Source organism: Pteropus medius, unplaced genomic scaffold (assembly GCF_902729225.1).
Source record: "Pteropus medius unplaced genomic scaffold, Ma_sr-lr_union100, whole genome shotgun sequence".
NCBI classification, from domain to species: Eukaryota; Metazoa; Chordata; class Mammalia; order Chiroptera; family Pteropodidae; genus Pteropus; species Pteropus medius.
Window position 1 is genome coordinate 7461027 of NW_024342473.1, and position 14235 is coordinate 7475261.

At 40.4% G+C, this 14235-nt stretch overlaps 1 protein-coding gene across 4 annotated transcripts in view; it reads left to right on the forward strand.

Moving 5' to 3' along the window:
* Positions 1 to 5272: 5272 nt before the first annotated feature.
* The window catches only part of DDHD1 (DDHD domain containing 1), a 70976-nt gene continuing 62013 nt past the window's right edge, over positions 5273 to 14235 (forward strand). For 2 of the 4 annotated variants that reach the window (XM_039865100.1, XM_039865101.1), the window contains exon 1: positions 5319 to 6293. In XM_039865100.1, coding sequence (XP_039721034.1) covers positions 5465 to 6293 — 829 coding nt within the window. In that variant the 5' untranslated portion in view covers positions 5319 to 5464. Of the gene's footprint in view, positions 6294 to 14235 lie in introns of all 4 variants that reach the window. The other 2 variants (XM_039865102.1, XM_039865099.1) reach the window with 2 other exon arrangements.

Genomic DNA, 14235 nt, shown 5'->3' on the forward strand with positions numbered 1-14235 from the left:
GAAGGCCATGTGATGATGGAGGCAGAGATTGGAGTCATGCAGCTATAACCGAAGAATGTGAATACCAAGGACTGTCGGCAACCATCAAAAGCTAGGAGAAGGGCATGAAACAGTTTCTTCCTCAGAGCCTCGGAAGACACCAACCCTGACAATACCTTGATTTGGGACTTCTAGCATTCAAACTGAGAGAGAGTAAATGTCTGTTGTTTTCAACCACACAGTTTGTGGAAATTTGTTATGGCCGCCCTAGGAAATGAATACACTGTTTCTAATGTCTTCATTAAAAATTATCTGAAGAGCATTTGTGGATTACAGTTTCTAACCTAGAAGAACAGTGTGAGTAATCAAGGTTTATCATTTCTAACTTGAGAAGTTAAGTAATGTAAATAATCAGATGAAGGGCTGTTTGTTAGGTCTCGGTGATTAAGAATTAGTTTGAATCTGAAGTTAAGAAGAAAGAATTAGCTTGAATTTGAACTTAAGAAGAAAATAAGTTAAAAATGCAAGGCCATTGTTATTTCTTATATTTAAAATATAGCTTTAGTCTTAAAGAAGACTAAATTTCTGAAGAACTTTGTTTTCCTTCTATCTTAGTTTAATTTATTAATGATACAACCATAATGGCTATCTAGTATGGCTCAAAAAGCCAGTGGGAGATCCTGCGGAAGGGGTTTCTGAACTTGTGAGTCCAGAATCATATATTGTTCAAGCTGAAATCTTACATTCGAAATGCTGACTTACGGATAAACATGCTTTCTTAAGCAGCAGTTGCAAAAACAGCAAATCGATTCTGCCATTCAGTCCTTTAAAAACTCAGCAAATTACCCAGAGATGAACTAGTGAAAATCCCTATTGAAACATAGCATTTTTTTCTTTCCTTTTCAAATGTTATATGAAAATCAGAATAAACTATACATATACAAGATGCTACTAAGTCTTTCTCAGCACAATACTATGATTATCAATTACTTTTTGGTGAAGGCCTATATTAGTTATATACTATATATTTTGCGAATAAAGATGTACTTTCAGTTTATCTCTGAGATAAGACAAGAAAAAATCCTGGAGCATAAAAGTCATCAAATGCATCTACGATAGATGCATAATGTGGACTTCACAGCAGCCTGTGCTACCATCTAACTCACTTTTTTACAATGAAAGGTCAGGAATATAGCCAAATCTTCTCTTTGTTATAAATAAGCTGATGAAGATTTTGTGGCTGCCTCCATAGAGTATGCATCAATATTGTATTGATTTATATTTTCTTCCATTTGAATATATATCTTCAACACCATTGACCTTTATTTCTAGAAGGAATATTTTAAAAATTATGGGATTTTGGTATGTACAGTTTTATGAGCAGACCTCTTACAAATCTTAAAGTAAATGCATTTGATAACTCTACATTTTAAGTATGATTTCATTTAAACATAAAAATAAAAACGAACCATTATCAAAATAGCACTGGACAATAAATATTTGTTGAATGAATAAACAGAAACATAAATGACTTTATTCATTACATACTCCTATTGTATTTCTGCTTGCCTCGCTACCATTTGGTTGTAATTTGGCTTCCTCTGTTGATCTGTGTTTAGTGAAAGAATGGCTCTTGTGGTCATTCTGGCATTACATTATATTCCTCATAAGAATAAAAAGTTGGCATTATGGGATTTATTTAAAGAAACCTCTAGACTGTGAATGCTTCACTGTAAGTCTTAGTATAGTACCTGAAACTTAGTAGACATCTAATACATATCAATGAATGTTCCCTACTTCTGTCTAGGTCATCTTCCCATTTAGTCTATGCACCAAAGAAGACACTCTCTGGTACGAATGTTTGTGTCCCCCCGCAAAAAAATTCACATGTTGAAATCCTAATCCCCACGGTGATGGTATTACGAGTTGGGAACTTTGGAAGGTGATTGGTTCATGAGGGCCCTCATACAAAAGACCTCACAGAGCTCCCTAGCTCTTTCTGACACGTGAAGACCCAATGAAAATATGACCAGGAAGCTCTCATCAGACACCAAATCTACTGGCACAATAATCTTTAATTTCTTAGGCCAGAACTGTGAAAAATAAATATTTGTTGTTTAGAAGCCATTCAGTTTATGGTATTTTGTTTTAACAGGCCAAACAGACTAAGACACTCTAATTTTAAGAAACTAGATAAATCATAATACTAAAAATAAAAAGTAAAATAAAATTTAAAATGTAGTGGGTGGCTTATCAAACAAGAGATACAACAGATGATGGTATGGCTATATAACTGCTTTCTTTCTTCATTCTAAATATTCCATCATATATTTAATCAAAGCCATTTCAAATGCAGGTGTGGGTTACTGGCTCAGAATAAATTACATGGCATTAGGCTACCTCTAATATTTTTATGCAGGCAGAAAAGCGGTTAAAATGAACAAGGACAATCTTTATGGGAGAAAAAAAGAGAAAGGTTGCACAAAATTGCATCATGTAACTTTGGAGAAGTGGGGAGGAGAAGATGGCTGTTGCTTGCTGGATAGCCCCTGCCATATGCCAGCAGGGGAAAGGAGGATGGCAGGATGTGCAAATGAGCTGCTATATAGTCTTCTACAGTACAAACCATCTGGCTTTGCCTCTTTTATTGTCCGGCACCAACCATTCAGGTTTGGTTCCACATTCACCTGGTTATTGCAACAGCATAGGTCCACAGATGCCAGAAGTCTGAATCAATCATACTTATTTGGTTTAAATGAAAGAGGCTTGGTCTTGGGTAATTAGTAAAATACAATAGAACACTTTACATACAACCATGGAAGTTCATATATTGCTGTGTCAATTGCATGCACTAATGATATAGAGTGGTGAGGAGCCACCTGACACCTGTTTCAACAGGTGGGGACTGGAACAGAGGAATCCTTCTCCCTCATGTCAGAATTATATGACCTGAAAGATGCTCTAGAAAGCAAGAGTAAGAGAGTAGCAGCAGGAAGAATCAGATAAAGGATGACTTTTTAAAGCAGAAAAAATAGTTGAAGAGAGAGGCTTTGGGGCCTTTGCCTTGATATGGCTAAGGAATAACAAGGAAATAAACACATACAGTTAAGTGAAATTATATATTATACATTCAAATATCTTTTACTCACTGTCAGCATGGGGCTGGCTACTTGGATCTGTCCTTCTAGCCCCAGCTCATTTCCAAGGGGCAGAAGCAATCTCACCTCCCACAAACACTGATTAACATCTCTCCTCACCAAAGGTCTAGACCAAGATAGCCAGGTCCAGAGAGAATCTGGGGTCCTCACCTCCAACTGCATTGTGGTTTGTTTATTATTGTTCTTTTTTAAAAAATCATATTTGAGGATCAATATCTTCTTCAAAAATGATCATGCTAATAAAAGAGTGTGGCCTTACACAATGGGCCACAAGAGGATAACTTTTTCAAGATAACATAATAAGCACAACATTTAAATATCAGAAATTGTCATAGTTAAAATTCGGCTAAAATAATCTGACCAGATAGCAGTACAGGTAGGTTAGGTTCCATTGAGAACTGTAAAGGGATAGAAATATTTTAAATATTGTAATATTTCTTATTTTAAATCAACCTCATAGTACTCTTCACACTGTACTATAATGTATCTGTTTAGTTTTCTGTACCCCCCTTCAACTAGGCTTTAAGGTGCTTAAAGGAGGAATGAAATCTCTCCCATGCTCTTTTGTATCAGAAACTAGCACAGAGATTCCCACCATATTTGTGACCATCAGAACACTATAGAATGAATGCTTTCATCAGTAGTAAACAGATGAAAGCTCATACCCAATTTCATATTCTGCACATTGTCAATAGAAATACTGGAGAAGAATTTGATTAGCATATACCCAAAAAGCAATCTAAATGGAAACAAGATCTCTGATGCTTTGAGTCAGGGCTGCAGTGTCCAGTTGGGCAGGTTGTTCATTGCTTATCTAGCCAAGATAATCCAGCCAAGAGCACAAACTGGGGCAGAAATCCAGTCCATGAACACTGGCTCTGTAACTGCCCTTAGGAAGCAAAGCCATTTTTTTTTTTCAAATTCATTCACAGATCCTGTACAAGCTTGAGACAGTACTGCTTAATAATGACTTAATTTCTGACAGGTTACATTCCAGAAGCAATAAAAACTGTCCTACAAATCTGATTCTACAAGTGGGGTGGGGTGGAAACAGTGAATACTTGAATACTGTCTGATCTTGAATTGCAAACACTGAGTTTGGAGAATGTTTTTCTCTGGACTCTCAACACAGAGTGATGGAGTTATAAAACTTTTCTTGTAATATGAAAAAACCAAGCAGGCTAACCTCAGCATTCAACCTGATCCCAGAAAATGAGCTACAGAATCAGAGATACGTAAAGAACAGGCAGAAACCTTAAAGGTCACAGACTCCCATTGCTAGAAGAGACTTTAAAGATCATCTGGTCCAATAATGACTATTTTACAGATGAGGAAACCAAAACATCAAAGAGATAAGTGACTTGCTTGTGTTTAGTTAGCAAAAGTCTAGAGCCTAGTTGTTTTCTGGCTTTCAATCTAATAATCTTTCTATCACAACTCGCTGGATTTGCCATCATTATAATCAACACTGTGTACCCACTATGGGGGAGAGGTTGAGGCATATAGACTTGGTCTCAATCAAGGACCTTGCAATCAGGTTGAGAAAACAGGAAATAAGCACTAAAAGATAAGCAATAATATACACTTGCATGTGAAGGGAGGTTTAGACTTGAATTTGAGTAGGAATGGTGATGCCAACCACAAGAATCAGAAGGTATGAGGCGGACTGTCTTCCTGTGGGCCAATTCTAGTAGGAGCAGAACCAGGTGATTGGAAGGTCCAGCTGAGGCCATAGGCAGGCCTAAGGTCACAAAACTAAGGTCAGTAGAATCCAACTACTAGGGACTCTATCGACTTGTATCTTAATTAATTAAACCCTTGAGGCGATGACCCAGATTGCAAGGATGACTGTTGTAAAGCCTCTCCACATCTGGGCTCTGACTTCCAGAAGGGCGAGGGCCGAGGCAGATGTGCAGGGAAAAGAAGACAGAGGCGAAAAAGAATTGACAAATCCGACGAGTGACCAAGTGCCCTGAGCTGACCTCGCACCAGCTGCGAGACGAGCGATAGGGATGATTCGCCTGCGGCGCCCAGGAGACCCGGCTTCCGGGGCGGTGCGCGCGGCGGGTGGGGCGGGCCCGGGCCAAGCGCCTCCTACGTTGGGCAGCGTGACAATGGGACGGACCGCGGAACGCCGCGGCGGCTGCCGTCGGCCTCGGGGGCGGGGGATGGGGGGGCGGAGCTACCGCGGTTGCCGCCGTAGCTCCGGCCGGGATTTGAAAGATTAAAAACTCCGGGTGGAGAGGGCGGCGGCGTTGAATGTGTAGCGGAAGCGCTGGGGGCCACGGCTCCGCTCCGGGCCGGGCAGCCGGCAGCGTCTCCACACCATGAATTTCCCGGGCCACGAGTCCCCGCGGAGCCCTGAGCATAACGGCCGGGGCAGCGGCGCCGCCGCCTGGGAGCTGAGCTCGGATGCGGAGCCGGCGTTCGGTGGCAGCGTCTGCTGCTTCGACCACCTGCCGGGCAGGGACCCGGGCGACGGCGAGGTGCCCCTGGCCCTTTTCCGCGGGGAGCCGGCGCTGCACTTGGCGCCTGGCACAGACGACCACGGTCACCACTTGGTGCTGGACCCCTGCCTCAGTGACGAGAACTATGACTTCAGCTCAGCCGAGTCAGGCTCCTCGCTGCGCTACTACAGCGAGGGCGAGAGCGGCGGCGGTGGCAGCTCCTCGTCCCTGCACCCGCCGCAGCAGCCGCCACTGGTGCCGTCGAATTCGGGGGGCGGCGGGGCAGCGGGAGGGGGTCCCGGGGAGAGGAAGCGCACCCGGCCGGCCGGCGCGGCCTCCCGGCACCGCTACGAGGTGGTGACGGAGCTGGGCCCGGAGGAGGTGCGCTGGTTCTACAAGGAGGACAAGAAGACCTGGAAGCCCTTCATCGGCTACGACTCGCTCCGCATCGAGCTCGCCTTCCGGACCCTGCTGCAGGCCACGGGCGGTCGACCCCAGGCCGAGGACCCGGGCGGCGACCATGTGTGCGGCCCGGCCTCCAGCTCAGGGGGAGACGACGACGAGGACCGCGTCTGCGGCTTCTGCCCGCGCACGGGAAGGCACGAGCCCGAGATGGAGGAGCTGGTGAACATCGAGCGGGTGTGTGTGCGGGGCGGCCTCTACGAGGTGGATGTGACCCAAGGAGAATGCTACCCGGTGTACTGGAACCGTGAGTAGCCGGCCGGGGGAGGGAGCGGGACGGGCTGCCTCTGCAGGGGCCGACACGCACCCGGGTGGGTTTGGATTTGCGGAGAGCGAGGTGCATGAGGCCTGGTGGTCGGAGCACGGAGATTGTGCAGGCAGCGCCGGTAGGTGAAAGGTAAACCAGCAGATGGCAAAACCCAAGCTGCCTGGGGACTGGGAGGAGAGGATACTGTACAGGTAGCGCCTGCAGGGTGAGCTGGTGCTGCTTCCATCCCCTGGAGATGATCCAGAAACGGATACCCAGCCCGAAAGGTTTAATTTCGTGATCCTATCTGAGCTTTGTTCGCCCAGGGATCTGATTCGGTCTCATTTTCCCACAAATGCCTGTGATTTAAATAGCTGCCTACCCTCTGGAGTGGGAATGTTTGAGAGGATCCGCATGAGAATCAGCAGTTAAATTATGGATTATAATCCCGGGCGGGAAAGGAAAGGAAATAGGTTGTTCCCTCTGGGTGCGTTAGGGAGAAGTGGAAAGCACTCCGTGAAGCAGTTCTAGCAAGTGGGAACCGCTCACTCACTCTATGGAATACTCGTTTTTGTCTCTTAGGTCCTTGTTTACATATTTTGATTTTTGCCTCTTGGCCTTGAAAAATTATAAGACCTGTGCCTTGGTTTCTTCATCTGTAAAATAGGGATAATTGTATCTACCTTATAGGGCTGTTGTGGATATTAAATGAGATAATACACCCGAAGGGCTTGAAACTGCTTGGCACGTACGGCTGATGTAACTGTTAGCGGTGGGTCCTTACTCATTAGTCAACGATACAATTAGATAATATAATTAGATTAAGGAGGAAGGCTATCAGAAATATCTGCCATGGCATGTGACAAATGTTACATATGTAATATGTAGTAGATATTCTATAGTAACAGAAGCTATTGGCCACCAATAATTTGTAATAGTTTTAATTTTTAGAGCCCAGTGCCCTAACTCAACTATCTTCATTGATTGTCATTAGCCTTAGGTCCTCTATACATCTTACAACATTCTGCCTTGTATTAATTATATATAGATGACTTAGCTTCCTTTCTATGTGTTTAGCATCTTCTGGGTAGAGTCCTTTGCCCTTATCTTTATACTCTTATAGGGCTTAATGCAGTAAATAGTCAATAAGTAGGTCTTGAATTGTATAAGTGATTTTGATAATACTAAAACATGTTAAGCATGAGTCACTAAAATAGCAATTACAAAATTTATCAAATCAAATAAGCATAGCAGGAAATTTAATTTCTTACTACACTTTAAGATGACATTGAAGGCACTTATTACCATTTTCACAATTCCAAATTCATAATGGGATCTGTCAGATCAGTCCTTTTGAATATATAAGCTCACTACAGACAGGTTATGCTTATATTCATTCATTCATTCAGCTCTTTCATTTTACCAAGTATTTTTATGTGCATAACCCAGTATTCTTGTGAAGGCATTAGAAAGGGTGGAAAAAAGAACCATCTTTATCATTCAGAAGCTTCCCACTTAGTCTTTTTTTCAAATAACCTGGACATCACTATAGACTTTTCTCCTTTGAAGATAGAACTACAAGGACTTAGCCAAAAAGTCGGATAAAATTCCAGGCACCCTTGAGGGAGGGAACTGGAAACCAAGAGATGAATCTTACGCTTAGGTTAACTGAGCTATATTCACCTAGAATACTGTGTACTCTTTTGGCTTATGACAAAATTGTTAATGCTTGCATAGTTTTTACTGTTTACAAAGTGATTTTTCACATTCATTTTTTCATAGTGACATCAAATTATTGCTAACATTCTGTATGCGAAGAAATGGCTCATTGAAATTAATGAACTTGTTCAAGGTCACTCAGCTAGAAAGTGGTAGAGCAGGTCATAGTCTAGTTGGGGAATACAGTGGCCAAAGAGCATTTGACCCACACGAGGGTGAAGATGTCAGGAAGGCTTCCCAGGTAATTTAAGACCAAGTCCTAAGGGAATCAGGGCAGAAGAAATGAGGAGAGGAGGGAAGGGCATTCTGGCCAGGTGAGGTAACGTATGCAAGGACACAAAAGCATGAAACTGTCTGGCATGTTGAGGAAATTAGGGCTGCACCTGCAGGGGCCAAGACACAAAGGGTAGGTTTGGATTTGACCACCACAGAGACAGAGGTGTTTGGTCAGGGACCAGGAGGAGATCGTGAAGTGACCACCTGCCTGTGAATGGCACATTTGAGAGAGTAGCAAGAAAAAGAACAAGGATGGATACGCAGTGCTAAGGAGTTTGGGCTTTATCCTGTGAGTAAAGGAGACCCAACCAGTTGAAGATTCTCTATTACTTGGGTGATTAGTGACAACACAAAGGTTGAATTGGAGAATTAGAGAACATCATTAGAATATCATAAATCAAGTATTATAAATCAAGTGAGAAATAGCGAGGGCCTACAGAAGTTAACCTGAAAGGAAACTTAGTTTTTTCAAACAGCAACACCCATTTTAACTTCATTTTAGCTTTCTCTAAAGAGTTTTCTGCAAGATACAATCCCGTGGGTGTCCCAGGCCTTCATATGAGCTACAGTGAAAATACAATAGTGCTTTCTGTCCATAATGTACCACTTCTCACAAAATCCCGTGTAACTTTGACGTAATGAGTTCTCTGTTTATTGTTTAAGTTTTCACACCTTTTCAGGAAGGTTCATTCCCAATATGGTCTCTTCAGCCTTTCTTTAAGTGGAGGGACTCTTAGTATACTTACTGCTTTTGACCTTTTTCTCATTTTACTTTTTTTTTTTTTTTTAAACTTTCTGGAACTTTCTGAACAGTAGTAATGAAAGATTAAAAAAAAAAAGTTCAAGTTCCTACATAGAATAGTGGTAGCATTCCAGTGGCTGTTTAAACTTTTGTGATCTAATTGAGCCTCTGCATTTGGGTGTCAAGGCCAACAAGTTAGCTATGCCTGGTCTAAAAGAAAAGTGTTGATTTAAATTTATATTTACACTTCCCTTACTAGTAGATAAAATTTGAACCAATTTTGGGGGTACAGAATTTGTCTTCTATAGATAGGAAACCAATATTATTACATGAAAAAGTATTAATTATAACAAATTTATTTTTGTTTCATTGTTTAGATATTTTTCTGACGGCATGTGGACATTTTAGATAAAACATTTCCAAGTAATGCTTAAGTGAACTCCCTTGCTCCCCGTGTTCTTCCTAGGCTGCCTGTAGCTACCCCGTAGGCTCCTTTTGAGAATTATATATAACATACATAGAACAATGTACAAACTACTTAGTACAAAGTACTAGGCGTTAACTATATCAGTGTGGGTCACAGAAAACTATACCTTACTTATAGAAACTCACGTAAAAGTTTATAAGGCTGACCAGTGAAAATTGTAGAGTACCCAATGTTTGTTGTTATTGACCTGTACCTCATCACAGGTGAAAGACTGTTTGTAAAAAAAAGTATTAGCAAGAAAGGGGCCAAAGCATTTAGTAATAGTTATGGGAAGGCATATGGAACATAATCGAGATATATGATAAGTTTAGAATAGTCTCATAGCAATTCTGATGGTAGTTATATATGCAGTATGCACCAGGGAATATGTAATATCCATTCATTGACTAAGTTAAGTAATTTAATTGACCAAATATTTATATGAATGCATAGTTTCCAGAAGCAGTCATTAACTATAAGCCACAGCTTTCTTTCTCTCCCTTTTCTGATGTACTTATAAGGCCTACTTGCATTATAATTCTAAATCATTTTAAGATTCAGACACTTTAGAAATTAGTGAATCTTTATAATATGTTGAAGAGAAAATAATAGTCCCAATAAAACGAAGTAGAAAAATTAGGGTTTTTTTCTGTAAGCACTCAAATTATGTGATATTTATTAACTTGGCTTAGCTGAAACCATCTCTTAGGTCTTTTGCATTCAAGGGTTAATAACCTTAATAATTAATAATCCTTTCTGAAGCACAAGGCATCATGGGAAGGTAATGGAGTCCAACCTGGTAGAAGACGCTCTTTCTTGGTCAGTTTCTACCTTCCATAAAACAGAATTATAGGGAATAGAGACTAGGGATTGACATGCCTGAATGAAAAAGTTTTAGAGACTTTTATCTCTTACTCTTTTTAACTATATTATCTCCCACTAGCCCAGGCTGGAAAGCAGCCTTAGGTGGCATTAGAATTTTGGCTGCTCAGGTTTGAGGTATCCTGGCAAAGTCATCTGAGAACCCCATTCCAGATCAAGCCTGCTTTAGACTGCATTTCTCAGTGACCTACTGAAACAGCCCAAGGATGTGAATGACTAGAGAGTGACATATTTGGAGCACAGGACTTGGCACTACTTGACCAAGATATTCAGGACTTTTCTTTCTCTTTGCATGTACAATTAGTTTAAAAAACTGATCTAATATCAATTATTGATCCACCTTATTTGCTTATGGCTCAAATGTAGTAATGCATGTTGTACACATGCTTTATATAAATGTCAAAGTATTTAATATGGTTTTCTTTCTTCAACTATTTTATCATAGAAGAGACCTTTTGTACTCTTCCCTCTTCCAAATTTTATTTTCTGGGGCTTTTATCTCCACATCATGCCCTGTAGTTTCTGCTTTGCTAAGATCTTTGATGTCTGGAACCCTAGGGCTGATCCTTTACTGTAGAGAGCAAGAAAAAGCTGGATGTGGTAGTCACAGGACCCTCTGAGAATTATGGGCATTAGGTGAGGAGAATAGGGGGATAGAAAGGAGAGAGGAAAATGTGGATGTAGTCACAGGAAGCCTAAGCTGAAGGTTATTGGCAGAAGAGATGGAAATGCAGGTTGTTCTAGAATCCTTGATTATGGGGGAATCTGATCTAAGACCTTTATCTTTTCATGAGTATGATGGAATTTATACTGCGTGTTAGCTAGAAAACCTTCAGCACTGATTAAGGGTATATATACGGTCTCTTCTTTTTTGCCACAATACATTCTTAAAAGCCCAGTTAAAATGTAGAATAGGGAAAAACATTTTTTTATGGCCTCTATATAGAACCTACATTTTTACTCTTTTTGAGACCGCCTTGGTAAAGGGAAATTATACCCACAAAAGATGTTGAATCACTGACTAATGGGTGGATTAATGGGATGAAAAGCATAATACAGATACTTTCCAATGCCTCTGGATTAGGGGACAAGTGAAATTCAGGGTAGTGAAAAGTAGGCATCATCTGTGCCAGAGAACTAAAGAAAAATGGTAGAAATATTGATATGATCGTATAAAAGTAGTTCTGTTTTATGTACTGCTTTCTAATTTTATCAGATTGCCACACAAGAATAAATTATATTCATTAATATTTGTTCTAATATCTTATTATATTAAGCTATATCTAGACTATCTTTATAATCATTGCACTTGTATGTTCAAATAAAATCGGGGGGGGGGGCAGCCCAGCCTTTGGAAATTACATTACTATTCGTACTTCTGTACCCCAAGACTTCAGATATCTGGAAATCCTATAAAATATAAATTGCATCTGAATGGATGGCTTTTCCAAGTAGTTGAGAGTTAAGCTTTTATTGGCTAGAGTATAATTTTAACTCATAAGAATGAAAATCTCTTTAATATTACTAACTTTCCTTTGGGCCGCTTCTCAGTGAACCATCATTCTGAACATTGATGCAGGATAGCACTTGAGACACATGATTCAGGACAAAGAACTGGATGCACTATGCTAAGACATAAGACTTCTAAATCATGCCATGGAATGTGCTGCTCACTAACTTTAGATGATGCACAGGAAACAGAGTTAGAATTACTTCTGAGCCTTAATATGGACAGTTAAAAGCAATCCCACTTTGCATTTTACTACTCATTACAATTGATCAACTTTCAGTTAGTATTTTATTAACTGAATCTGTTATTTTCTTCTCATTCTATACAGTTGCTTCTAGGTAGGCCTAGGGTATCTCACATCTACCTGATTGACCCACCTAGACTTTAGTAAAACTTGCATTTTAACATCTGGTATATATTTTAACATGAAGTTCGCTTAAGTTTGTTTATGTTTTAGAAAAGAAAATCTTTGCTATAAATCAAAAGCATTCATTGGAAAGAGAGAGTCTACTTCAAAGAGATTATTGAGGATCTCTCAAATTGAAGAAAGCACAAGATGAATGCTAAGGCACTTTCAATGGCACTCACTCTTCCATGCTGGCTATCCACTGCTGAAATGAACCCTTACTATATGGCCAGTGGTAAATGAGACAGGTGTACATGTCTGTAAGATTTATGAACAGTTACATCCTTTGCTTGACATTTTCATGGTATGCCAACCAGTCTTAGTCTTCTAATTTAAGATTACAACCCCCGCCTCCGCCCCCCCATGGTTCTGCTCTTTGCCTTTCACTAGAAAAAACTGGGGCCTTATATTTTATAATATCTTTTTGGATGTAGTTGTAGTTTGTTTTTAACCTGTTTACTATTTAACCTGTTATTTTATGTAAACTACATTTTTTGGGTAGAGAAAGATGTAACTAACTGTACCTCAAATATAATGAATGCCCCTAATCCTAGAATACTGGATTGAGTTGTTTGGAATTCTGATTACCTGACAGGATTCTGTCTTTGATAGAACCTATCAAACTGTATGGTAGGTAACACATAAAGGGTAGACCTGGTTTACATTAACTCATCAGTTTCATCTCTGCTACCTCTCTTTCAGTTCTTATTGTTTTTTTCTGGAGAGGTAGCATTACATAGTGTTTATGAATATAAATGACTACTGGAAGCAGGCTGTCTAGGCCCAAATTCCAGCTTATATGTGTAAATTTGGGCACCTTAAATTCTTTGTGCCGTAGTTTCTTCTGTAAAATATGCATAGTAGTACCCCTGCCTCTTATGATTGTAATAATAAATGAGTTAAAATATTTAAAGATCTTGAAACATGATAAATAGGAAGCTCTATATAACAGCTGTTATTACTTCTCCATTTTCCTGCCTTTTCTGTCCTTTCAAATTTATGACCCACTTTACGTCCGTGGCTTTCAACTCTCGTATTTCAATTTGTTGTCTCATTCCTGATGCAGATTTTCTTGGCCTTGACTCATAGTAATTGACTCTCAATTAGGCATAGCCCGAGAACCCCTATAACTGTTGCCTGCTCTTGTGAGAAACTGTGTCTGATTTTTTGTCTAGTCTTTCAGGCCCCAGAGAGAGCTGTCTTGAGTCTTCCTGGCTTGGTCCCAGAGAAGTGTACCAGTCATTCTCTTACAAATCTGCCGCCTGTGGGAAAGGAGGAATTTTTTTCCCATAAAAGCATTCTAAATTCTTGAGCATCTACTTTTTTTGGTATGCAGATCTTGTCACCGGATGTGGGGAAGTACAGGCTCCATCCCAAAAGCTCATTTAGAACATCTCTAACTAGCTACCAAGACTTTTGATACAAGAGAGAACTTTACAGCTTTCTTAAAGACTACTCAGTTTTCAGTTGAGGCAGAGCCAGTAGTTTTCTTGGATTTCTGCCATGTCAGCAAGACAGAAATGGCCCATAATTCCCTTTACAGTGGAAACCTCAGCATGAAAATTTTGAGAGATTTCTCTTAATTGACCTGCAGTTGAACCAGCAGTGGTAGGGATGACAGTTGGGTTCTGGCACCTAGTGCAAAATCTAGCTTCAAATGTCCATGAGCCCTCGGTCCAGGGATTTGAAGCAGTGATTCCTTATCCAACTTTGGCAGTAAAAGCAATTGGGCTTAGAGAATAGATCTTTGTAGTCAAATTTCCTTAGTTTGAATCCTTGATTTACTATAGCCATATGACTCTGGGTAAGTTGTAATCTCACTGTTGCCCAGTTTCTCCTTTGTAAATGGGAATAATAATCACAGCATTATTATGAATGTTTGTTGAAATACACATATATAGAGCACTTAGTACAGTACCTGGTTCAATAAGTGTTAGCTAT